The sequence below is a fragment of the Balearica regulorum genome, chromosome 2 (genome assembly GCF_011004875.1).
Source record: "Balearica regulorum gibbericeps isolate bBalReg1 chromosome 2, bBalReg1.pri, whole genome shotgun sequence".
NCBI lineage: Eukaryota > Metazoa > Chordata > Aves > Gruiformes > Gruidae > Balearica > Balearica regulorum.
The window spans coordinates 124,034,084-124,061,338 of record NC_046185.1 but is presented as its reverse complement, the minus strand read 5'-3'; the positions used below and the strand labels follow the sequence as shown (position 1 = coordinate 124,061,338).

The following is a 27,255-nucleotide window of genomic DNA, read 5'->3' as shown; positions in this document are numbered from 1 at the left end:
CTAGCTATAAACTCGCGCTTGCTGATGCTTAGCTGTTTTCTTCCCCCCACAGGCACAAAACCCCTGGTTTTATTCCTTAAATTTAATCATTTAGCTCTAATGGCATCAGGCCAAAACAAAATTTTATTTCTTTGAGGAAAGGTTTAACCATTTATCTAGATAGTCTTGTCTTGGGGTTTTTTGTGTGTGTGTTTCCATGTACAAACTAGTAATATGTCATTCTCCAAAAAAAACCTCGGGATCCTGGCATACTTGTAGCATCGGAGTGCCGAAGTCACCCTCAGTGTAAGTACACTTGAGCTGAGGGGCTCATGTTAGTGATAAATTCAGTTCCCATCTCTCGAAGCAGCAGGGGATAACACAGCTTTCCCTATTTGCATTTGGAGCTGTTAAAGGAAAAGGGCAGGATGCTTCGTGAAAAAAGGGGAAATAGTTTTGGTTTTGGTTTCCTGTGGTGGTGATGGATTCTTGTGAGCAGAGTCTGAAGATCCTGGTTTAGAATCCAAGTGCATTTTTCATGATGTTCTGCACAAAAACTGGGAGGGGAAAAAAAAAGTATAATCCATTGACCAGAATGTTTACGAGGCAGTTCGCACACCAAAAAAAAGCTGTGGAATTTGAGGCTGAGTAGAGGGTGGGGCTGGTGGGGCTTGCACTTGTTTTTAAAAGAGGAAAAAGAAATGTAGACATTTTCTTAGAGCAGCAGCGTCCGATTGGCAGGCTCTGGTCTGCATCCCTCTTGAGGGATGGTTCCAGCCAGCCTGCTGCCTTTTCCCAGGAGGAGCCAGGGAACAGTTATCGGAGGAGGCAGGGATGGGTGCCTGAGCAGCCAAACTTGCCCGTGCCGCACCTGCCGGGGGCGGCCACAGCAGCCCGGCTCTGCCGGAGGGGAGCACAGCCTCAGCCCGCTCCAGCCGCAGCCTGGGCAGGAGGGAAGGGCTCTCGGCACAGGGAGCTTGGGGATTTGTTTATGCTTGAGGGAGAGCTGGAGGGAGATGTTTCAAAACCCGGCTTTGGCTTCTGTGGGGACTAAACTTGATCTACCCTGAAAAGTATATAAACCAAAACCAAACCCCAAACAAACAAAACCCCCCAACCCCCCCTCCCCCCAAAAAAACCAAACCCAAAAAACCCCACCACCACCACCACCAAAAAGCAGCACTACTGTTAGAGCCCGAGACCGAAAAAATGAAGTGAGATTATAAACAAATGAAATATGTTACTGTAGGTCACCAACATAGGCTATAAACATCTACATGGAAGAACGTAAACTGTACAAACTGCCTGGTTTTCTGTTATATAGCATTGCAGGGTTCTTGTAAGGATACTTGAATGCTGAAACAGCCTGGGAACTTGGCTTCCCTTGCGGCAGATTGATGTTCTTTGGACGGGTTTTCAGCCATGGAGTGATTTTGTCCTGATGTTCTGTGTGTGGTGGAGAGATGTGTCGGGAGGGGGGAGGGCCAGAAAAAGAGACTTGGAATGAAAATGAACTTGAGGGAAGGAAAAAGAGCAGCTTTGCAGTGAGGCTGGGAGTAGTAATACTAGAATGCATAATGGGCAGCTAAAGAGGCAAGGCTTTTTTGTCTCGAGACTCTGACTGGATCTCTGATACGGTTATATAGCCCCTTGTGCCCATTAAATAAATATTTAGGAGATATTCATGGGTTTAGATATTATGGACTGATGTTAATCTTCAGTAATTCACTATGTTGCATATACCTGATCCCTATAATACAACACCAGAATATTCTTACACATTCCGGTTTATATTTACAAGCAATACTAACTTAGTTGTGAATACTTACCCTACTCTCTAGAAAGTCGTAGTAAAAATCATTTCCCTTCTGTTACTGCATGCATGAATCCTGCACTGTACACTGATGATAAATACAAAAATCTATTATCTGTTTTTAACGCCAATATTAAAACTTATTTTTGCACTTTCACCTCCTAGTTTTTGGGCATGAACATGGTGAGAAGTAAAAAAGAAATTTAGTCTCCCTAGAAGAGCACCTTGCTATCCTAAAAAATAATTTGCTCTGTGTTTGATCCAAGCCATCCCATGACTTCGCAAGGCATTTCAGGTTTCCCCTTGGCAGCTCTGGCATCTTGTCAGGATCTCTCATGTAGCAAGATGGAGGCTGCATCTAATTGTATCTCCTTCGTCCTCCCAGAAGCTGCTCTCCCAGAGGGCAAAGGCGCTGGAGAAATCCAGGGAGGGCTCTTGCTCTCTTGTAGCATGTATTTTGGTTCGAAGCAGCATCAGCTCCACTGCCGCTCTGCAGTGAAGAGAGAGCTCAGATAATGTGGGAAAGCAAAATGTGATGCAGAACAAGCTGATTCGAAAATGGCATGTTCAGTAGCAGTTAAAAGGAAAAATAAAATGGGGGAATCTGAGCAGGTAAAGCACACCCCCATCTCCCCAGGTTTACCAAACTCCAGTGGACTTCTTCATGGTGGTGTTTATTAGCTCTGCTGTGCCAGTGTACAGTTGAGGCTTTCCCTTAATTTGTAGTAATGCCCTGCCAAAAAATTCACCCAAACCAAAACAAACCCCAACCAACAGCAGAAAGCTGAGGGAAGAACAGAACAGAAAGGTTCAGATCTTGGCTTTTTATCAAAATAATGCTTTTCATACTCTTTAAGTAAGTCAGCAGTTTCTTTAACAATTTTGGCTGTTTCTTTTTCCTTTTTTCTTTTTCATTTTCTTAAAACTTTACGAATGAGATTTAAGCCAAGAAAACAAAAAAGTCCATGTGCACAAAATTCTTTCATCATTGGACTAACCCTTACATCAAGTAATGCATACGTACTAAAATAATAATAAAGAGATGTTTATAACTTGGGGGGGACAAGGTGATCACAAGCACGGGCTCTTATACCTAGATTTGGTGCAGAGAGGAAAGCAGTAAGGCCTCCCCGGAGCAGGAAGAAAGGCTGGCAAAAGAAATAAAAATGGATATGGCAGGAAAGCATATCTGTGGTTGCCTCCTGTATGATGTGTATTGACCTAGTAAATGGAGATGTCTGCAAAGGAGCTGCTATGCTATAAATATGCTTGTGCTAATATTATTAAAGCTTTCAGGCAGTCTGGTTTCGTCCATATGGCTTCCCAGGGAGATGCCAAAGAGGTGGCCCCTGGCCACAGCTTGTACCAGCAGCACGTGCCTACCTGCGCTGTATTGCTTAATAAGATGTAGGCTGGAGTTTTCCCTGGATGGATTATGGAATATATGCAGCTGTCTAAATAATTTTTAAATCTTCCTAGCTCTGTTGAAATCTTTATGTGCAAGACATTTGAATGCTGTTGAAGATCAGAGATAGCTCAGCGCTTAGAAGTTGTGAAAAGTCCATTCCTTGTCCTCTTTGCCTTCCTTGGTATCTGTAGGACAATAAAAAGACTTCCAGAGTTGTTGATATCCAGCAGGGACTTAACAGCACTGGTCTTGCTGGAACGTATCAGTCCTGCTGGTTAAAGGAAGAAAAAATGGAGAGGGAAGAAGAGAAGATAGGAAGTGACTGGCTGATTAAGAAATTAAACTAATGCAAATAACTGAGAGTAGGAAAGCCACTTAAAAGCAGATGCTTATCCCTTGCTGATCCCTAAGATCTAACTTCACTAAGCTGCTGTTCACATGATACCCTGAAGCAGTTCCTGGTAGGGACCGGGCCCATGTTGCAGCAGAGAGGGCGGCGAGATGAAAGGGATGTGGTTTAACCAGGCTGCGGCTTTATTATCTTACCATCTTCTAGAGCTATCTGGCAGTCACTTGTAGAGCGCAGGTTGCGATTTCTCCCTTAATTGCTCCCACTTGCTGCAAGACTGCGCTCCCTGCCCCTACACAGATGGCCCCAGCCTGGCGCAGAGACCTGCTGCCCTCCTCTTATGAAGCTTAATTCTCTCATGAGTTCAAGGGACAGGGAAAAGGTGTTGTTTTCTCACAAAACCGGCCAGTGCAAGCTGTACCTTTGTATCCCAGGGAGGGCCATACTGCTGCCTCCTCTTAGGGAAGAGATGGGACAGGACTCCAGAGCCCCACAAGCATGTGCCCTCCTGCTGCCAGGGACCTTTTATCTGTTAGGACGGACAAAGAGCTGCCATCTCTTCCCCTTTCCGCACGTTAAAGCTTCAGGTCATTGCATTTCCTTAAACCCCACTGGGCTCAGGAGGAAAGGTGTGAGAAACAGAGGTGTGATGGCTGCTGGTGGTGGCAGTGCTACTGGAAGACTATGAGACAATGTGAGAGAATGGAAAGAGTTTTCTTCTGTATAAAAATAAAATCTTTATCTATGCATATACACATCAATAATAACAAAAATGTCTATTTATCTGTTTATTTTTCAGGTTACGGTTTTGTAGATTTTGACAGTCCGGCAGCAGCACAGAAAGCAGTAGCATCTCTCAAAGCAAATGGCGTGCAGGCGCAGATGGCAAAGGTAAGAGCAACCACGTTATTACAGGATTATCTGAGCTGTTGGGTTAAATTTCCAAGAGTTTGTTTTGCTCCTGTTTTTCTTAAGGTTTTGGATTACTTATTCCAATGGTTTTTTCATCCTTTGGCTCCAGCACCTTATTCATCCTATGGTTTGTCTGTGTTCTTCAGACCTGTGTCTCATGCGATGGGTGCTGCCCTGAAACTCTCTCTCTGCCCCTCTCTCTGGAGAGGGTTGTAAGATGGAGAGCACTGGAGTGGCAGAGCGGTTGGAGTTGCCTTTGTGATGACTGTACGTGAAAGAGTTGCCTTTTCTTCGCCTCGCAGTTGTCTTCATTTGGTTCCTTTGCCTTGGAATAGTTACTCTTTTCTGACATGTCTGGTGGGCTTCTTTGAAGGAATGATTGACTGAACATAAAGAAAGTTTGTTTGATCTGCCTTGGTTTGGCTTCAACTGTCTTTTTATTTTAAGGATGTAAATGGAAGTGTAGCAGGTTGCTGAAAAAATAGTTGCTGGAGGTTGTCTGGAGGTGACTGGCATCTGTTGTTCAGAGAGACTGCAGGAGCCACGCTGTACCTCTCATAGCAAGCGCAGTCAGCTCCATACTCTGGTCCTGGAATTGTCCTTTGTCCCCAAGCAAAGGGGCTGGCGGGGGGACTGGGGTGGTGGTAAATGAGTGTCATGTGCTCCGGCTGTTGCCTTTCTGAAGGCACAATCATGTGTCTTTGGGCCCTAAACTGTGTCAGCCAGCAAAAATAGCTGTTGCTTTGTACTTTGAAAATGCCTTGCCCTAGAATCACAAAAAGCCCTTAATATTGCCTGATTTAGTCTCTGCAGAAATTATGCTGGCCTAGAATTTGAAACAGTAAAAACAAACAGGTAATTACAAAACCAGAGGCAAATCAACTAATAAACAATCACCACATTTGAAGATTCCCATTTAAAGGAATGCTGGTGATTTAAAGCCTTGTTTTTCAACAATATCATACTAAACCCATCTTTTTTTATGAAAAAAAAGATACTTGGTGGTGAATGAGGTTCTTCTGCCTTCTACTGAATTACTCTCACTGTGCCTTAAAGTAACTGGATGTCATCCATGTATTTCTGTGTAACAGTGCCCCGCAATGCAAGCTATGCTGTTTTATTGGCTCTTAGTTTTTATTGACATGTGGCGATAAAAAATATTTGCTTCAAATGGGTAAAAGATGGCAAGCTGAAGAATGTGAACACCTACTAAGGACTGTGCTATTTTATTTCTCAGATACACTGCATTTCCTTGTTAAAATATAGGCAATTTGACACATTAGTCAAGCTGTGAAAAAGAAACCAAAGACAGGAGATATGTTTTGTCCTACTGGTTGATATCAAATATCCATTTGTGGGGAGGAGTAAATCTCTATACTACTTAAATCTGTAAAGTTGTAGATTTAAAATTAGAGATTTAAAGATAGAATTGAAAGATAAATCTATATTTGGTATTCTCATGATTCAGAACAATGAACAATTTCGGCACTTGCGTACGTGGAAATACCAAAACAGAAGATGACTTAAAATACTGTGGTTTGGATTGCCCAATATTTTGGGGACTAAAAGCAAAGTGCGATGCTTTCAGAGTGGGAAGGGCTGTACCAACCACTGAGGTTTGTTTTCGGGGGCGCCTGTGGTAGGAGTTTTCTGCCCTGCATGATTTTGAGGCGGCTGGTGTGTACACATTTGTTTGCATAAGGCCGACTGTATTTTTATTATTTAGCCATGGTGCCTGGAATCCCAGATAGGTTCTGTTTAGTGTGTTTGAAAGTTCAAGATAAATATACAACTGACTATTCCTATCTCTGAGAAAAATCAAAGTATTTAGAAAAACAGGGATTCAAAGGAAATTGAGATGACTCTAGATAAAGTACCTCACATTGCTGAGAAGGCAGGAGCCTGGGAAAGCAAATCTATCTGGAGAAACATGTTAGTTCTTGCACATATTGGAAGCCAAGTTGCATAACAGGACTGAAAGACGACATTACCTGCCAGTGTCTGAATTAAGAGTGATGGCTTAGAATAGTTTGAAGAAAGAGGCAGAAGAAGAATTTAGCCTCCACTTTTGGAAGTTTATCCAGAGCAGGTTTGTTTCAAGAACTGTTTTAATTAGTGGTGAATGGTGGCTATCAAATGAAATAAAAGAAAAAAGAATAAGTGTGAAGAAATTACCTAAACCTTTTGTATGCCATACCTTGAAAGAATATAGTCTGTGTCCTGTGTCTTTTGTTCTGCATTACAAAGCAGTGAAACTGCTCCTTGCAGAGGCCCAGGAGAACACTGTAACCTGGGTTCAGAAAAAGTCAAAATCTCAGTCCAGTCATGGTTGCTTTTGAGTAACAGTGAAAGAGGCGTTAGCCAGCTTTTGCTGTGCGCTGGCCTTCTCCATTAGCGAGAGAAAGTATGCTGAAGTGTCGGTATAGTCTGTGATGTTTTCCTGGAGAGAAATCTTGCTCGGAAAGAGAAGTTCTTTCTCAGTTTTAACACAATATAATTTTTCTCATACAAATCCAGGAATCTTCTTTGAAAAACAAAAAGCAGAACTGAACCCCCACCCATGTTGGCTAACAGAAGTATCTTGTGGATACTTGAGTAAAATATAGTCATTTTATCGATGCTTAAATACAGCCACCTCCCTCATTTTTATAGCATTTGGACACCCTTTTGGCTGATTTTGTTTCAGAGTGCTGCCTCTGGAAGAAGGTTAAACTCTGGTGGATCGATGCTCCAAGTCCCATCACTGTTGGAAAACTTGTTCTGTCGAGGCTAATACACCCCGTAACCCTACGCAGGGAAAAACATCATTAAACGTGTTTGAATCTCTCTTTTTGTTCTCTTGGATGGTGTTCAGCCTGATGCAAAGTAGTCAGTAGAGGATTCAGCTGAGGGGGAGGAACTGCAGTATTATGTCTGCAGAGGTAGTGGTGGTGTCTGGGAGGTGAGGTCTCATGGGCCCATGGACGGTCACCCGCTTTGTGGGACAAGGACCCTCATGGCCATGTGGGATCCAGGCCCTCGTTCACAGAGACCTTGTGTCACATTGTCTCTTTAGCATTTCCCTCACCCAGGTACCCAAAGCAGAAGTTTTGACTACTGCCACTGTCCTGTGTCCAATGAAGTTCATCTAAGTTGTCCATCATTTTCAAAAGTCCTTATTAACAGTTTAATGTCTTGAGAAAAATTAATGCAACGGAGCTGCTGAGGGGTGGTTTCTCAGCTGGCCTGGCTCATTTTATCACGTGCTTCCTGCTTGCCTTTGGAAATAACTCTGACATACAGATTCGTTTGTCCGTATGCACTGCCTGCGTGTCCGGGCTCGTAGAGTCTGGGTGTTTTTTTGGTTTTGTTTTCCTGCTAAAAACGGCACAACTGATATGCCGTTGGATAATTTCACAGGAATTATTGATTTGTTTGTCTCTTTGTGCTAGGGACTACACAAGCTCGACACAGACAAGACAATGCATATGTGCATGGTTTATATATCGGTTTCAGTTTTTCAATCTGCTCCTTTCATGTATTTTTCTAGAAAAATGTTATAGACAGAACATGGAAAATTAATAAGGAGAATCTTAGTAATATGGGAGTTGGCTCACACAAGTAGGCAAGGAAGATAGTACACATGAAAAACGTACCAGTGTTCTAATAAAATACGTAACCACATCTATTCTTGGGGTTTGCAATAGTCCTTCACCCTGAATTACATAGTCATGATGACACTTCTTAATCTGCATTATATTTCAGCTTTTAATGATACTGAGGAGTCTAAATCACCTGAAGAATCAATAGAAGTTAGTTGTCTAAATAAGTTGGAGGGTCTGAGCTTGTGCCAACCCTGAAGTTGGTGAACTTTACAATTGTAGAATCAGTTTATACCCTCACGGACATTTTGGGGTCCTTTTCTATCATCTTTTATGTCCAGTTCTAGTCTGCTGCAAGATTATGTTGAGTGGAAGTTCAGGCAAAGATAGGTTCTTGCAGGGAATGTGTAATAGCTTCTTTAATACCTGGCAGCCCATCAGGAGTGTTGAAACAAATGCATTCACCAAGGAAGGGGTTTCAGTCCTGCTGCTATTCCAAGTGCCTTTGTGAGAATAAAAAAATGTATTTGATGATGCGTGTCTTCTCTATAGCTTTCCTATATAATGCGTTGAGACATCCTCAGCACCTGTGCAAGAAATGTGGATGCTAAAGAAATACTTAATCAGTGTTGGCAGTTGTCTAAATCCAAGGAACATTTCTCAACTATTCTGTTGCAGTAATTGCCATCCAGAGGGTGCAACTGAAGGAGCTGGTTCTGAAAAAGGACTGTGCCGGTAGGCCCTGATGTGTTTTGCTCGACGAAGGAGTTACAGAATGTGATTTTGCTTCTTGCATGATATTTTTTCCTCATCTCTCCATCATGTGGAAGCTTAAATACAGGGAGTAATCACCATCTAGGTGAAACATAAAAGGGAACGGTTTCCCACAGAACAGAGCCAAGCATAGGAGCTTCTGAAGAGGAACAGAGCACTGGTTGGTCTATAGTTAAACAGTTTTTCTCCAAGGACCAAGGAAAAGGAAATCCCACAGAAGAATCTTACTTATTTTCCAGGCTTTTGCGTAGGTTTCAGGAATTGCTTTGGAATGAGTCAGCTGACCAAATAAGTCCATTCTGCCTGCTCATTTTTCAGCTTCATTTTCTCTTCTTTTTAAATTACTTCCCTTTTTTCTCTTATACCAATACTCTAAAGGACTGTTCCTTAAAATGGAAAGTGCAGAAAATGGAAAGACTCTCTAGTGAAAGCCCTTCATCCTAGTATTTTTTTAATGGAAAAGTATAATTCTCTGTATTTTACAGTTTACAAGTTCATGAAAATATTTAATAAAAATGCTATCTGTACAAAATATGATATATGGCCTATAGAGGTAACATCTGATACACTGAATCCCACAAGCAGATTCTTAATTCATGATTGAAATGTCTAAAAATTTTAGCTAACCAAACTTCAGGATACTGGTTTTTTGCATTCTTGGACAATATTTGTGGATAACAGACTTATTCACTGAGTTACCTTTCCTTCTCATACCAAAGCAGGATGCTAGGATTTTTCGAGTTCAATACTGGAATTGTCGGGCTTTGTTTTAATCCCATTCTTTAATTATGGGATCTCCCCCTCCTCAAGCAAACTGTTCTATGAAGTGAAATATTTGTATTGGCTCTTTAAAATGATTTTCTTCATTTGCTGCTAGAGCAGGAGCTGGTGACTGGAAACCCCGGTGTGCTCAGCAACGTAGGAGAAGCCGAGAACTGTGCTGTGCTGACGCTGGCCACCTTCCACGTTGTTTCCGAACGAATTGCACAGCCAGGCGTGGGCTGCCGCTTCACCAGTTGTCAGAGATGTTTGGCACAACTGAGTGTATGTGTGCGGAGCACTTTGCGGTGAACACTCATTTTATCTTCCTAAAATGTTGACTATCTCCCCCTGTGTTTATGCACAGTACATGCTGACTGACCAATACTGACTTGAATCGATAACAATCCTGGGTTAAATGACAAAGAAAAATTACGGCTGGGAAGAAGCGAAAGGTGGTTTGGTTTAGATTTTTAAATTACAGGTGCTGGTGTCTCTCTCCTTTGATTTCTTTTGCCAGTTCAACCACACCAAAGGAGTCCTGCAGAAGCAATAACCACAAGCCCAACAGTTTCGTGTAGTGCCGCTTATCAGAGCCATGCCCTCCTCATCCTCTCTCACCTGTTTACCTGTATTGTTTTACCTAAAATGTCTTTCATACTTGTAATGGGGAATTGCAGATTCCCAGCTGGAGCTGGCCCTTAAATGCAGGTTTTGTAAATGCAGGATATTTTTTCATTCCTTAAAGGATAGTGATTGATGAAATAAAGGCATTGAAGAGATGCTAAATTATTTCTTTGTATCAGGTTTTGTCACAAAATATCTTGGGAAGATGTGCCTTTCCAAGCCTGGAAGTTTTTTTACCCGATGAAACACTCTCTAAGTTCAGGATTCAAATCACAGATGTGCTATAGCAAAGTGTTAACTTTAAATTTCGGAAGATGTGCAGTAGCAGATGATTGTGTCTTATGAGCTTCCTAGACAATCCAGTCTGAAGCAGTGAGCAGCTTTGTAAGAAACAGCTAACGCGATGGATTGGGGTGACAGCAGAGATATGTGATCCTAATGGAAGGTCTTCATAGCCTCATCTAGCCTGGAAAATTGCATGCTTCTACCTGAGAACTATGTGGTAACCAACGTGAAATGAGTTTACGATTCTGTTCCTGCTTTTAGATACACATTCACAAGCCAACGCAGAATGCCTTAGCTGGAGCCATTCTTGAAAGAAGAACATCAAGTAATGCTGAGGATATTAAAATCTGACTGTCCTTTCACACTTGCATGCATTGCTCCTAAAAACACGTAGGTCAGTATGAAAGGGGATGTGCATTTGCAAGGCTTGTACCACACCTGCCAGATTTATACACAAAAATTTCTTTGGGGGTTTTCAGAAGTGCTTAACTTAGCATAATTCTACTCTCCAGAAGTGAATGAGACTTTACTGTTGATTAATGGAGAGGAATTAGGTCAGTGCTGTGTTCCTTTGTTCCCAAAAATCTTAGCTCAGCACCTTTCTTAACCACTAAGTTAGCTTAGAAAATCTTACGGCACATACAATCATGTTTATTCTCTAGCTATCACCTCAAGTAGACCTTGCCATGGTATTTTACTTCCCTTTTCAAGTGCTGCTTTAGTTTCTAGATTGACTTGATTTTTTTCATACTGTAACTTCATCTAAGATTAAAACATTCCTCTGCCTTTGAAAATTGCAATATAAATAATCAGTAAATAGATCTACCTCCATGCTACTAATGCCCTGCACCACAGAACAGATGCTGATAAGTGAAAGACGTATCCAACTTTTAGGCTGGAGAGTAGTGGAATTACTGGGTTCTTTTCGGGTTATGAACTTCAGCCAAACAAGAATTGGCCTTTTTTCATAAATACACATTGTTCTTGACTTTCCTCTGACTTGGAACACATTTGAATTGGTAATAATACAGCTGAAATCCACAGAGCTTTGGCAATTTAAGCCGGAGAGAAGGATGGGGCTCCCTATCTTTAGCACTCACATAGCTATACATCTTGGAAGCTCTTACACACTCTTTGCAAACCCTTTATGTTTGCAGAACAGGAAATATGAGTCCTGCAAATGAGTTAAACACTGGAGTCAAATTAATTCTTTTTTCCCTCCATACTCAGGAAACTCCAAATGCCCCATGAAGGAGTTATCCGACCACAACTATGCAGCTTGGGAATCTGCAGCTCAGACTGAGAGAAACTGTGTTCTAAATTCAGTAAGCACATCTTTACTCACCAGGAAAAACCCAGTGCACTCTGAAATGATCAAAAAACTGTGGTTTTCGAAAATATTACTGTGGTAGAAAATGGACATAGCCTTTCTTTCAGTGACATATCATTTAATCATGTTCTTCTGTAGCTCAGCATGAGGACGATGCTTTTGTAAGGTGAGAAACAAAAAATCATTGTATCTAGCATGCTTCCTCAGGAGAAGGAGGAGATGATTCACATGAGCACCAGCGGGAGGATATGTGCATGCTTTTTGGGGTACCACTTAACGGGACTGAGGCACAGATTCAACAAAGCAATGCGATTTGTGTGAAAATCAGGCCACCTTCAGATTATTTTGTTCGGTTTGGACAGCAGGTGTGCAAACTTCAGTAGCATTTCTTCTGAGTTGATGTGAGTGCCTGTGTAACAGCTCATCAGCCTGGAAATACACAGGTGCATATTCTGCCAGTAAACGCAAATCTACTAGTAATATGCATAGATATTCCCTGTGCACATATGCATCCCCCTCTGAATATCTAAATGTTACTGTGTTAGTGAATACTCTGCTTGTTATTTCCTTATTAATGAACGTCTCCCATTCAACAGACATGTCTGAGTGGTTTGGCTGTAATCTAAATAAATTTAGGTTTAGATGCAATTTTGTTCACTAATGAATGATAATTTTTGTTGCTGGAAAGAACCCTCTATTTTTCCATTGTATAAAATTATCAGATTAGGCTCTACTCATGATACATGCAACAAGCTGACTCATGATGGCAGCTCATTGAATTTTTTAGTCCTTGGACTTTCCCTTTATGTATTTGTGCTCAGAAGGGCAGGTTATGACGGTATGAAGGATTGAATTCTATTTGCAGTCACATTAGACTAACTTTGATATGATCAAAATAATGTAAGTGATATAAGAACGTAAAACTGGCCATACTGGGCCAGAAGAAAGGTCCCCCTGACAGCAGATTCTGTTTCTGATTGTGTGCTGTAGCACTTGCCAACAGAGGAGTACAAGAACCCGGCAAGCATCTGAGGATACTTCCCTGGAGTACTCTCCTAGCCTCCAGCAATTTGCAGTTTGGGGTTTCCTGAGCTTGTATTGAATAGCCTTCTGTAGAATTGCCTCTCCAACCCTAAGTAAAGAATTTATCCTGCCTTTTTTTGCATTTAAAATTTTGGCAGCACAACATCCAGCCATAAGAAATTCTTCAGTTTCACTGTATGTTCTTCGAAGAACCATCTCCCTTGCTTGCTCTAGACCTGCAATGTTCATTTCATTGATTGCCTGCTAATTCTTGTATTGGAAGAGACAGAAGGCTCTTGTTCCCTATGAATCTTTTTCATGCCACTTACGATTTTATAAAATGCAATCATAGCTTCCCTTAATCCCCGTTCTTTTTCCACTTTTAAGAAAGATGTGCCAGGATGTGCACGCGTAAATAAGGATGCGGTTCTTAGAAGCAAGGAGCAGTTGCTAAGTAATGAACATGAAGCATGGTAAAGTGTTTTTGTAATACAAGAGCACAGCTGATAGGAAGCTTAGAGGGACATTTTATATCAATATGCTGGACATGAGTTGAGGATTGCTAATGCTGCATAGTGCTGCAGCCTGGGAAACAGGAAAATGGACACACAGAGGCAGGTTGCATTTCGCTGATAGCAGATATTTTGTAAGGTGTACCTCATTTTGTACAAGGATAAATGCACATATCTGATTAAACCTAGGAAGATCAATTTTTTTTAAATAAGAACTGTCAGGTCTAGAAAAATGTACCCCAGAAATAATTGAAGTGTTAAAAAAAGGTAACATAACTGTTCTTTTAAAACAGCAAGTGAAAAAGTTACAACCCCAAGTACGAGGACATATTTTCAATGTTGTGTCAAAAGGAAATATACACCAAAAAACCCCACATCTGTGTATAAATAAGGCATTATAAATGCCTTAAATTCTGAGATTGTTTGATTTCAGCTTTCCTCAAATCTTAGATAAATTAGTGTTGCTATATTGCTGAACAGTACCTGAAACCAATGTCACCAGTGGATCAATGTCTGGCCAATTCTGTCAGCAGAGGACATTTCTTGAGGACATTTCCTTTGCTAGGGGCTGCTGAAGTACCCTTGTGCATTTTATCTTGCGCTCGCTGCTTGGGCATGATGTTACCAGCAACGCTGCAGCACGTGCCTTCGTATCTGAAAGGAGGAAAGGACTGCAGCAGATCTCATGCTGTGCAGATGAATCCTTACTTAGGAAGGATGTATATTAATGCTGTTGTGCTTTCCCTAGTGCTCGTGGAGGAAAATGACCCTTTTATGAGCCATAGTCCAAAATGGAGGACATATGGGAGAACCTAGGCACCCTAAATTGCCAGCTTCTTTAGGTGTGTAGGCAGAAGGAGTCTCTAATTCCCAAAAAACCTATACAAAGGTATGTCCTGGGAAGTTTACATCTACCAGAGACACCCCTTACACAGCTGTAATGGAGGTACAACAGTTATTTCCTGTAGTACACGTCATAACTTTGTGGTCTCAAAAACCATGGAGAACAATGAAAACTTTGACGGTAGTAGCGGTAAATGCATTTTTGTAGTTGGAAGAGTTGGACCTCCTCTAGTCTGAACACAGAATCAGAATGGATGTAATATTTGATAGGAGGTATATTTTTCCCATGTTAGAATGGATCTAACTTTGCTTATCTGGGTGTCAGTAGGTAACAAAGCGGGGTGTGTTCAATGATTACCACTCGTCATTCATCTGCAATCTTGATGTTTTTATCAAGATCCAAAAAGGAAAAGAAATAGTGAAGAAAGGGAGTATGACATGTTTCATTTCTAAAGTCAGAAAATTTTGGAGTTGGGATAGTTAAGGCTTGGTGCTTGAAAGCTTGACTTTGAATTCCTCAAAATGTGTGGACATATCTTTCTGAGAGTTGTCACTGAAGTCTGTGCCTCAGAGGTCATTTCTTCATGCAGTTGAATCATTCTTGGTTCTCAAATGCAGCTGATAGGTAAAGAAAGAGAAGGTGTCTTGAAGAAAGGCTTCCCCATCTTTAAAGGTATCTTTGCCACTTTACTATCCTGCTTAGTTAACACATGAAGCTCTTTCAGTGCAGTATCACAGTTTTGTCTCTCTGTATATGGACATGTATATGGGGTTTTAGTATGTGCACGCATAGTTGATAAGTATTCAAGTAACTATATTTATATAAATGTATGCACACATTTATAGATGATCATTTAGAAATATTCTTGTGAAAATTTTATAATGCAATTCTCATGAGTAGCAAAAAGTATTACAGTGGTATTTTTATAGGACGTACTGTTGGAGTGCAACTATTTACTAGTAATTCTTCTAAGCACTGGGAATAAAATGCTGTGTGTTTTTTAGGAATGTGCTGTAGAAATAGGAAGGAAATTGGAGATAAATTAAATCTTGGTCACATTCAGCCAGTATTTTTCCATCTGTCAGCAAAAACTGGCAAAAAACAAAACAACAACAAAACTGTAAAGTCTGAGATGAGATTTAGTGATTTACTGTCTGCTTTAACTGTGCCTATGGCTTGAAGTAGAGCTACATAGCCTCAGGGCTTCTCAGATATTTCCATAACTTGTCCATTTTGCATAAAAGGTTATGATCCCACCATTTATCTAAATGTTTTCCTAGTCACCTACTCCAATTATAGCTTGTTATGGAAAACCAGGACTATCATTTGTATGGCCGTGTTGCTTTATTATAGCAACGCAGCATAAAGCAGCACGTAGAGTCAGTGACGGGGAGGGGGTCTTTGCAGCGTCTTAGCTTCCAAAAACTCTTTTCCCTTGCTTAAAAACTGTTCATCAGTGAAAGGTCACCACTGCTAATAGCGCGACCTAATTTACATCAGACCGCTTTCTTACTGTACAGCGCATTTCACGTGGTAAAATCGTGGGTTTGGTAAAGGAGGTAGAGCCGATTCAAACCAGGTGGAAATCTGGCTGTAATGGGGTCGCAGGGGTCTCGCTGCCTTGCCCTCTCTCTTGGGGCTGCTGGGCCTATGGTAATGGAAATGTTTCCCTTTCAGAATCAAAATTTCGTTATCTGAAATATGTAATGGTTCTCTCTCGTATGATCAGTCTTCTAATTCTTCGTGAACTCGGACTTCCTATTTTAAAAAGGAGGATTGGATGCAGACGCTGCTTTGCTTTGCTTGAAGTACAAATAAATAGTTTTGTCTTGCACGATTGCGCTGTTGCATGCTATTCACTTCTCTTGAGTATATAAGTAATTTCCAGATTGGCTTACAGGAGTATATTGAAGAGGCTGGACATTTTATGTCAGTCAGCAATTAGATTAGTTACCAGGGAACCTCTCTGCACTCCTCTAAGTGACTATTGTGCTGGCTCTCTTTGATCGCAAGGCATCTGGGAAGCCTGGTGCAGGCTTATCTAAAGGACACGGTCTGACAGAGTAGCAGCTCAGGCACTTTCCTCCTGGGAGCATCATCTAGTACCTTACCCTTTATACTGGATTTTACTAAAGGTTTCTCCATTTCTTTGGTGAGAGGTCTTTTGAATTTGTAGTAGTGAGACTTGAAGCACTTTATACTGTGATGAAAACCTCTCATAAAACACAGCCCTCTCAAGTCACCTGGTCTTAATGGTCTGTAGATCAGATCAGGCATTGAATGATACCTGTGAATACTATTTATTGCTTGTTTGCTGATATTTCTCTGATAACGCCTTATGTGTTAGTCTTTCATTTAATATTTTGGAAATTTTTCCTAGTGATCTTTGCCTTCACAAATGTCTTCCCTTCTGTAACATCCCTGTTCATTCCCATGGGACTGAAGTCCTTTCACTTTAGTCTTTTCCACTTTGTCGATCCACGTGAAGCATTTGTAAAGCAGAATGGTATGCCATTTGCATCCTTCCTTTTGCTATTGTTAATATACCACATTCTTTTTAGGGTGCTCCTAAACACTTATCACCATCCTGTTGCAGCTACATGAATTTTGGATCTGAGCTGGCTGGATGTTGCACAAGGCAGGCAAAGTCTGTCTTCTAGGAGAGACCAATTCTTGTGATATTCCACTGATCAATAGCCCTTTTCTATACCTTTTCTACTTACAGTCCATCTTTCTTGAATGTGATTGAGCTGAACTGTACGCTATTTTTCAGAGATGGTCGTTGCAGTGCTGCTATATATTTATAAATATATATATTTATATATATAATTATATGTCTGTATATATATTTTATATTTTATAAATGTAAGTTTGAAAATGACCTTCCAAGTGTTTGCAAATGTTCACAGCCAAAGTTCTTTTCTTTGGCTTGTCTGTAGTGATTATTTCAACTGGTTGGCTGTTGTTTAACACTGTAAATGTGACGGCTCAATATCTTGAGTAGTGCCAGAAAAGTCTTGCCCAGTGTCCTAGAGCTTATTTTCTAGCTATCTATAATTTAAAAAGTACCGTAAGCTAAACAGGAGATTTAGAAAGTAAGTTAAATTTATGTGTTTCTAAACTTTAAATGCTTTCTAAAATGTTGTATTTCACAAAGAAAAGTGGAAATGAGAAAACGCCAGTAGAGGGAAGATGAGTTTCTAACATATTAAATTTGGGTATTTTCGCTATAAGGAACGTTTACTTCAATCATGAAAAAATCTCATGTACTTTAAGAAATGAGGATTAGGTTCCAAGGGATTGCCAGGTTTTTATTATTTTTAGTATGTTTAAGATTATTAAAAAAGAAAAACAAAAAACAAACAAACACCCACCCCCCAAAAAACCCCAAACAACCCAAACAACTTTGTATTACCTATGCAGATATTTCACTGGTGCAAAGTTTTAACATGAGGATAGAATAGTGAAAAATATAGGCCTGAGTTACAGATCTGTAAGAAGCAAATCGGCATTTCACTACGTCTCCTTTCATGTATTTGGTGGTGGTTTGGTTTTGGAGGTTTTCTTTGTTAGAATTACTGTTCACATAAATATTATGTAGAGACATGCAAAACATATTTGCTAAGAGAATGATCTACCATGTTCAAATTGGCACTCTTGAGAGATGCACTCTTGAGATATATTTGTGTCTAATACTCATTTTAGACAACTGTGAAATCTTGCTGTCCCAATATAAATATCCGGATGACAGATACATGTACGAATATTTTTCAGGGAATCAGTATCAGCTGTTTTAAGACAGAACTGTTTAAAGAACTTGATTCTGGAGAACAGAAGCTCAAATCTGGAAGTTTGGGTGATTTAGAAGGCCCTTGGCCTTGTTTGTACTACCACTTCTCATCATGTTTACTAATAAAATTGCTCAGAGTTACAGAGCAGTGATTTGTGGTTCTGACCTGCATTTTGGACCCAAAGTTAACAAATGCATTCAGCGTGCAATCATAGAATCATAGAATGGATTTGGGTTGGAAGGGACCTCAAAGATCATCTAGTTCCAACCCCCCCTGCTGCGGGCAGGGACACCCACCGCTAGACCAGGTTGCCCAAAGCCCCATCCAACCTGGCCTTGAACACTTCCAGGGATGGGGCATCCACAACCTCTCTGGGCAACCTGTGCCAGTGCCTCACCACCCTCACAGTGAAGAATTTCTTCCTTGTATCTAATCTAAATCTACCTTCCTTCAGTTTAAAACCATTACCCCTACTCCTATCACTATTATCACTGATAAAGAGTCCCTCCCCATCTTAGACAAAGTCTTCTGTTAGGAAGATGTGCTGGATTGTTTCAAGATTTTGACATCCTGCTGCCCAAGCTGATGTTCCACTTACATAAAACACTTTGCTGCATCATCTCTGCTAACTGTCGTCTTTTGCAGCAGAAATAGAATATATTGAGTTTTGGTGATCAACAAGTTATCTTTGTTGATCTTTTCATTTCAACACCATTAACACCTCTTAACTTTTATTTAAAAAAAAATTAAAATAAATACTTTCCAAAGCAGTCTCTATTTGGCCAAAACTCCTCAAATCTTTGATACTGCTCTGCTTTGTCATTGATAATGTAATCACCTCCACTTAATATATTGGTAACACCCACCCCCCGCTTTTTCTTTTAAAAAAACAAGAAATAACGTTGGGTTTGTATAGACCTTGCTTTTCTGTTTTTCACCCTTAGAAATTCACTATAGTTGATACAAAGTGGCGCGATGCAAGATTTTATTCTAGAAGAATTTAGGAGCGAGGGGTCAGGTTTGCCTTTAAGACTCAAGTCTCAGCTAAAGGAAAATATTCTTCTTAAATAATTGCACAAAATTCTTGTGTCTGCCAGTGGGGCCCTGCATGCCTACTGTGGACAGTTTGAGGCCCAAAGGCAAAGCTGAGATAACAGAATCGTGCCCAGAGGTCAGCCTGACCCATCAAACCGGAACCAAAATCTAACAGTCTGACCTTCTGGGCAACTCTGAAATTATCAGTCACAGTCAGTGATATGTGCTTTGGCCTGCTGAATCCACGAAGCATCTTCTTCCTCACACAACTGAAGAGTTGAAAGGAGATGCAACTGAGGCGTCTGGGGACATAAATCATAGTAAGGTTCCAGCAGGTTCTTCAAGAACCACTTTTGAAAGAGGGTTGCATCTGTTTTGTATAAGCACTGTACATTAAGGCAAGTATTTCAGCTGTTTAAAGCCAGCTTAGAGTTTGAAAACCGGTCTTAACAAAGTGAAAAAAAACCCCAATTAATCTGCTTACTGCAAATTAGAGGTTGATAGTTTCTTACAGACTGCAGAGTTTAAAAAAGAAGCCTTGTCAACCAGAGCTGGCCATCCAGCGCCCTGTCAGACCATTACTGTGTGCTAAGTCCTGTGTCATTCAAGCTGAAACAGTAGTGCAAAGAACATTATTCACTTCTGCCGCTCACTTTACGTGTAAAGATTTTATTTCTAGATGGTGAATGACAGATCGGATCAGGGAGCAACTGTGAAGAAGTGTAAAAGTTCTGACACATCAACAAATTATTTCAAAGTAATAAATGGGTGATTTATCCTTCCTTTACTGAAGGACAAACTACCTCAAATTGCTGCATGTATTTTCAGAGAAAAATATGCATGTAGACGGTTTCTAAAAAGTGGTCGATGTGCAATAACCTGTTCTTGGGCTAAAGTCCTGCAGTGTGCACTGGTTTAATTTTCTGTGATGAGTAGGCTACGTCCTGGCTGAATACTGTGAATTAGTAAATGACTAATTTAGTAAATAAGTGATTTAGGTTAAAAGGTATTGCATTTATTTAGCAAATGCGTTTTCTATTCTCCTTCATTAACTGAGCACTGTGCATAGCTCTGTAGATGGTATAAATTAAAATCCAGTGCTTGGAGTGAATAAAATACTTAACCGTAGGAGAAAATACTGGGATGACTTGGCTAGAAGTTGATTTGAGACATCATGTATCATTTCTGCTCGTGCGTATGTGTGCACTTGCCTGCCTCGCACACGTGCATTCAGGGAGAGAGAGATGAAAAGGTCAGATGCCTGCTATGGATATGATCTTTGCTCATCTTGCAGCGCTGATGAAGTTTTGTTGATTAAATGTAAATATGCCTTAACTGTTCCACAGCATGTACATCAAAGAGAACATTATTATAGAGAAGACAGGCATTTGTCGGTACAATGGGAGTAATACTGGATGTGCAGTACTGTTTAGAGGTGGTGCATAGTGGTGTCTGGATATATTTGCATCTAAATGAGCTGAGCGTTTCTTTTCATACAGCTTTGATTTACCTCGATTGCTACAGGTTTTTATTCCTCCTGGGATTTGGGGAACCGTGTTCCCATTATGCACTCATCTTCCCTTCACATACTGTCTGCCACCTTCAGTCAGTGCCACCAGATAAGTACATATAATAAAGATCTTTTACATCAGAGCTGGTTACTATGCTGTCAAGCCAGTCACTGTGTTCTGGGCCTCAGGAGGAGCGATGAGTGATGAGTACAGCATTTATTTAAGTACTACTTCTTTTTTATGTTAAGTATTGAGTGTATCTGAACCTGCTTCAGCATTATTAATGTTTATGAGAACGACTGGATAATAATGTGTAGTTCCAAATTTTTTGTTTTAGAATAATTTTGAGAGCATTGCTTTTCCTTTTATCTTGATGACTCCAAGGAGCCTCAGTAGCCCATTAACCAGCTTCCTAAAGTTCTGTGTCAGACGCCCTCACTCAGCGAGCTTTTAGATTGCTGTTGGGTGTTTCAAATACGTCAAGATGCTCATTTGCTACAAGTGTCGCTTAGTGTGGATCTTCTTAGCAAAAACATTTCTTGGCCCAGCTTTTCTCTTGGTTGCACCAAGTTGCACTTTGAATTGAAGTCACCGGAAATCATTTTAAATCTCAGTATAATCCTGATGTATCTTATAGGGTAGTCAGAGCTTTAGCACTCTAGGAAAATAATGTGGAAAAACATTTGGGAAGCAAAATTTGTAAATCAAATTACGAAGGCACAGGTGAGCCTCTTGTGCTGCTGCGCATTATAAGCTTTTGCTTTGAATTAGTGCAAGATCATTTTCAAATACTCCTTTGCATCACGTAGTCATTCACTGAAGTTTTCTTTCCTATATTCTGCGAACTATACAAAACTTTCTGGACTACTTCAGCACTGGAAAAGAGGAAGCTATCATTTGTCGGTCATTGTTATTTAGGTTGCAGTACCTTCCAAGGAGCGCTAGACACCAAAGACAGAGGAAGGTCCATCCCATCCCTTAAGGACTGTATGGTTTAAAAAGGCAAAGGCAAATACACAATAAGTTAGTACGAGAGTTGTCTGTGTGCTCTTTTAATAAGAAGCAGAATTATCACCGCTGTCTTTGCTTTTTCTTTCCCTTTTCTCATTTCAGTGAGGGATTTCCTGTTTCAATTCTACCTATTTACCTAGATTTTGTATGTTTGAGTCTTACGATGTTAAGTACATTTCCCTTCAGTGGAGCATCTCCAATATTTCCTTTTCCCTTCCCTCACCAATTCCCTGGGACAATCTTGTCCTTCTGACATACCTGATGGGATTTGTCAAGTCCTTGGTGTAACTGTGGTTTATTTCCATGAGTAATGAGATACTGTGGTAGGGCATCTTGTCCTGCCCTAAACGAGACATGCCAAGCCAAACATGAAATGGAATGCCAAACGTTATGTCCTGTATGTTTGTCAAGTGTGTGATCTATTTTTTAGAGACCCAACTCAGTACACTGAAATATTTTACTACTTGTGAACTTTAGCTTCTGTTAATATGATTGAAGCAAGTGGAAATGGAAATTGTCAGGGCAATTTAACAAAGAGAGCCTGTAAAACTCATTACATCCCAGGTAGTAAAATCACTTTAGAAGGCACATTCTTCAAACTTGAGCTTTATTCAGTAAACTGCATTGGTGCCTGACCTTTTAAGAGCTTTCCTTTCCTTGGGAGGGAGGAGGGGCAAAAGCTCTGTTGTTCAGAGCTACCTATCTTAAATTATAAACCGCAGCCAGACCTGACTCTGTGCTTTAGCTCACACAGGATGACAGAGTGCGCAACTGCTCCAAACAGACAGTTAAATGGCCAGCTATTTAGATGAGTTTGATGTGTATTTCATGTAATTGTATACTCCATAAGCAGTAAAAAGCCAATGTTGTGTGCTGGCTGGTTTTTAGCACAAAGTAAATCCAAGTACCAATCGCAAGTTTGTAATTCGGCTTAATCTTTTCAAGACCTGATGCTTTTAAGAAGCTTTAGATTGATACTACTAGTGGATGTTTGAGGGCTAAAGTTACTTTAGGGAAAATATTCCTGTTACGTCTATATCTAATTTTCTTCGCAAGTTAGATTAGCTTGTGGAGAACTCTCCAGGACCATGGCTGGGTTTCTCCTGCACCACAGTGTGGTCATGCCCCTAAGTATGCCTCCCTCTGCACTGCCTCCGCGCTGGTGTAAATGACTGCCTTTTCCTGCTAAGGTTGTGAATGAGCTGTCCATCCTTTCTAGATAGCAAATTTAAGCATATTTTTTTTCTACTTGTAAATCTTTTATTGTTCCAATCGTGTCTCACGAATTTCGATTAGCAGAGTACATGAAAAGCAAATGTGTCATGTGCCGTGTCTCGACCAGCTTGTTATTTCTGTGGTTTTCCATTTTCTAGCATCTAAACAATTATGAGCTGTAGAGATTGCATTTTCTTGTAGCTATCCTCTGCCTGGCTCGTGGGCACAAGGCAGGTTGCTCATTAGTGAGCCCACACACTCAGGGTTTAGTCCAGCAACCTTTGAAGTAAATGGAAAGCCTCCCACATATTTATTGGGTGTCAGATCAGACATTTAGTGCTCGTTGTGGCATTACAAGATTTTGTCTAATTGCATGATAAGGCTTTTGCCTTATCTATGCAATTTGTGAGATAGTATTACTTATGGGAAGTATGTTAGAGCTGATTGTGGGAAACTTTGAAAAGAGAGAGCGTTTGCCTGCTCTGCATTTTTCATGTTCTTTCATGATTTTTTTTGCCTTTGGTGCTATGCATTTTTTATTTCTCCTGGATCTGTCACCATCTTATCTAGAGGTTTCCTGAACATGTTTAATGGAAAGTTGATAAAAGACCTAAGTGAAAATAAAAGAAGGTTAAGAAAGGATTGAGAGTGAGGAATAGAAACTTAAGAGAAAGAAACTTTTGAAAAGAAGAACTGATACAAAAAATAAATAAATACTTTTTCTTTTTGGTTTACTATGGGCAGAAGAATATTCAAATGCGTGAATGGTACCGAGTGCTTCATGCAGAGAGAATAGTCAGGTCCTTAGGTAACAGATAAAAAGCTATGTAAATTCACAGCACTCCTGGTAAGATTCCTCCATGTGTACATAAACCACAAAAAGTTTGCCAGCATAAAGAAATGATGGGAGATGGTTATACATGTAGGTAATTGAACTCTGCAGTAGGGCTTTTTCCACAGAGAAGAACTGATCTTTGTGTATAAGTTGTTTTAAGTCAAGTGGAAGCTGGTAATAGCCCAGATGTAGAGCCTAAGATGATTCCTCTTTGAAAATTTGGCTTTTTCTCATCCAGAAAAGAAGTGCTCTTTGCTTTCCAACAGGTAAAATTTATTCCATTATTCCTGTACATCTGTAGCATTTCCTCTTCCCTGTTTAAATTCCCTTTTCCAGTGTGCAATTATAGAAGAAACATTAATTTTTCTGAAGATGCTACTGTCCTCTGGAACAGGAATTCAGATGAACCTTTGATTGTAGATACACATGGCATGTGTTACGATTTTCTTTCATAAATACTTTCTTTCTTTTGCAGAAAACAGAAATAGGGATAGTTGGGAATATGCTCTGTCCACTAATCAATTTGCAAACTGTCTGCTGTGCCTTAATATCTTTCTTTAGTGCCTGGGTGTTATGCCCAGCATTTAAAAAAATACTTAAAATATAACACAGTCAGTGTGTTTACTGTCCATAGCCAGGTAGCCCATAACTATTACTGAGCTAGGAAGTAGTTTGAAAGTTTACATTTCTGTAAGGAGGATCAATTTTTCAGTCAAGTGAATTTATTTGATGATGAAAGAAAGTATTTCTTTAAATAGATGGCTTGCTCTCATTTATTAGTTATTTCATACAAAGCAGAGTTTTCCACAAGTCTTACTCTAGAACCAGCTCCAAACTACCTGTGGTTTCTGCAAACTCCACTCCAGAGCTTATAAAAATAGTCATGAACTGTTTTACCTTAGTCGAACATTTATAACCAGCAGTATTTGTCCTGTCATTTCTGAAATGTCAGATTTTAAGGCTAATTGTTTCATCTTTGGAAAAAAACAGTTAATGCTGTGTAAATACTCATTTCAGCAATCACTCCCTCCCTGCATACTCCTCCACTTGACATGGAAGTCAAATGGTGAAGAGAAGAAGGGAAAAAAGGAGGAGGAAAGATTGCATTTTGGAAACAGCACTGTGATTGAATATTAAATCTCATTCTCTATTTATATACTTTGTCAGTATTTTCTCAGCTTTTGGCATGCTATGGCTACATTTTAATTTCTGGTCTTTTTTTGTCCATTTGCGTTATTTTACATGTGCTGTCTTCAGTATAATCTTCTGCTTAAATGCTTTATTGTTGGTAGCAACTGAATTATGAGTCATTTACAAGACATGTCTGAATGGGCTTAGCAAGAAAAGCCTTCCATCTTTTTAACAGGTTCTGTGAGAAATTGAAACACAAGCCCTAGTTCAGCAAAATATTTTAAAATATGCTGCAATTACAGTATTGTAATTGATCATATTTTTGTTCAGGAGAAGTTGAGCTTAACTGTGTGTTTAAAATGAAGTATATGAACTGCTCAGCAAGCTTTTCTATCTCTAGCTCAGCTCTCTTCTAACTGCAGCTCTGATTTTCAGTTCACTCGGAGCGTGGACAGAATGAGTTCCTGGAGAAATCCGTACAAAATTGCCTCATAAACACAGCCCCCTTGCTAATGGAAGGGAGTGAGGCTGTCCTTGGAGCACGGAGTATATGCAGTCAGATTAGTCAGTGCACTGGATATGAGGTTTCCAAGAAATTGTGTTAGCTTGAGGAGCAGTTTTGGATGGTGACTTCTAGGTCTTTACATGGAAGCAGGAGCTAATCACAGCCTTGCCTATGTGTCTACACTGACTCTGGTCCCTCCACAACTTGGGTGAGAGAAAATGTATTAGACTATATTTGGTTTAACTACCTGGAGTAACAGGCAAAGATATATTTTAGAAAGAAGGTGAGGAAATCACATTTAGCTAAGGCAGCTAGTACCCAGCGTAAAGTAAAATGTCACAAATCGCAATTCCGTGAAATTTTTTCCCAGGCAGATGGTAAGAATGTTTAAAGGCATAAGACTCAGACCTGGTTGTCTTCAAATGGCATGACTGTGTATTGGAAAGCAAATGCAGGTGTTTGATATATACACCGTTTTCCTGCTAATCTGAATGTATCAGTAGCAAACTGAAATTACGCATAAATTTATTGTGGAAACGATAAGTAGTCACAAGGAGAATACCTATGGTGACTCCCCAATGTGGTTTTCCCCTCATAAATTTCACCAAAAAAAAAAAAAAAATGTTGGCAGGAAGCATGATCCCCTGTTAAGCTATTTGGGTTTATTAGCAAATCACTCATATTTTTATGTTAGTCACTGGGTGTATTTCTTTTGTCCTAGTGCTTATTCTTCCAAGTCACAGAATAATACCAGGATATGATTAATTGCCAGTAATTCTCACCAACTTTAGTGGAATTTGAAAGCTCTCAATTCTTTGCAAGATACTGTGTAGAGTGAAAATATCTGTCCTCTGTATATGTATGTGTATATGGGAGGCTAGAGCTGTATTTAGTAGAAGTAAACATTATTGAGCACATTATGTGTAATTCTATTGAATATAAATGTTTTCTGCACCACATTTCCTATTTTGAGTAACTCTTCTTTCTTTTTCTCAGTATTGCTCATATATTTTTCCTGGAATTGGATAAAAACCTAAACAGCAAGAAAGACACATTGAGAAAATATAACAACTAGGTGCATTTTTGTAGGCCTCTGTCTTGTTTTCACGCGGTGATATGTAAAGGATTTGTTTAAATTTTAAGCTACACAGAGATGAAGAATTCAACACAGAGGACATTCAGGAAGCCTCACAGCGAACACAGTAACACCTAGAAAGCATACTGGTGCTTTCTAGGGACTTGGGAAAAAGAAACTACATTTTGTCTCATTGCAATAGGAAGCAGTGACACTCTTCTCCTCGTTTCCTACAAAAATGGCTAAATTTCCCCCAAAATATTTTCAGTGACAGAGGGAAGGTACTTCATAAATAATCTTTGCTTGATTTTACAATTAATTGATCAAATAACTATTGCTGAAGTGGCAGTATTTTGAGTAAAATGTTGATCAGCATTGAGGCAGCTGAACTGGCTACATGGTGTATCTGCATAACGCTGGCTACTTTCTGATGGAGGTTTCCCTCTCTAAAACATTGCAGCGTTAGGGTTTGAGCAAGCTAGCAGAGTTTCTGCCTGGGAGGGTATACTTGATACAAACAGGCACTGTGCGAAGCAGGGCTTACCATAGCGCTGGCGTAAAATATTCAGCCTGTAGTTTTCTGGGGAAAATTTCCAAACTGGTAACTGTGTCATATTTTCTCTCAAAACACTATTTGTTTTCTGTAAACAAAGAGCAGCTTTTGCATAGGTAGTTGAAAGTACAAAGGGGTCTCTTGGCAAATCATTAATCTTGCCTATAATTGCTAGTCAGCATTGTAGTCGTTTTCCATAAATTAGAAGAAGAGGAGAGCTAGCCAAACATCTCATGTTTCCTGTGGCAGGGAGCAAGAAGAACACTGAATCTCAGGGGCAAGAACACCATTTGATATTTGGATTAATGTATAATACCTTATATATTACTCAGTAGTGGAGAAGGGAAGGGCAGAGACAGATGGGGAGGAAAAGAAGAATTAACTTGGTTTGTTTACT

The 27,255-nt window shown here is 40.0% G+C and overlaps 1 protein-coding gene across 6 annotated transcripts in view; it reads left to right on the top strand.

Annotated features, from left to right (window-relative positions):
* RBMS3 (RNA binding motif single stranded interacting protein 3) overlaps positions 1-27,255 on the top strand; it is a 715,580-nt gene that overhangs the window by 452,586 nt on the left and 235,739 nt on the right. For all 6 annotated transcript variants that reach the window (XM_075745772.1, XM_075745774.1, XM_075745775.1 and 3 more), the window contains one exon: positions 4,349-4,440. In XM_075745772.1, coding sequence (XP_075601887.1) covers positions 4,349-4,440 — 92 coding nt within the window. The remainder of the gene's footprint in view (positions 1-4,348; positions 4,441-27,255) is intronic.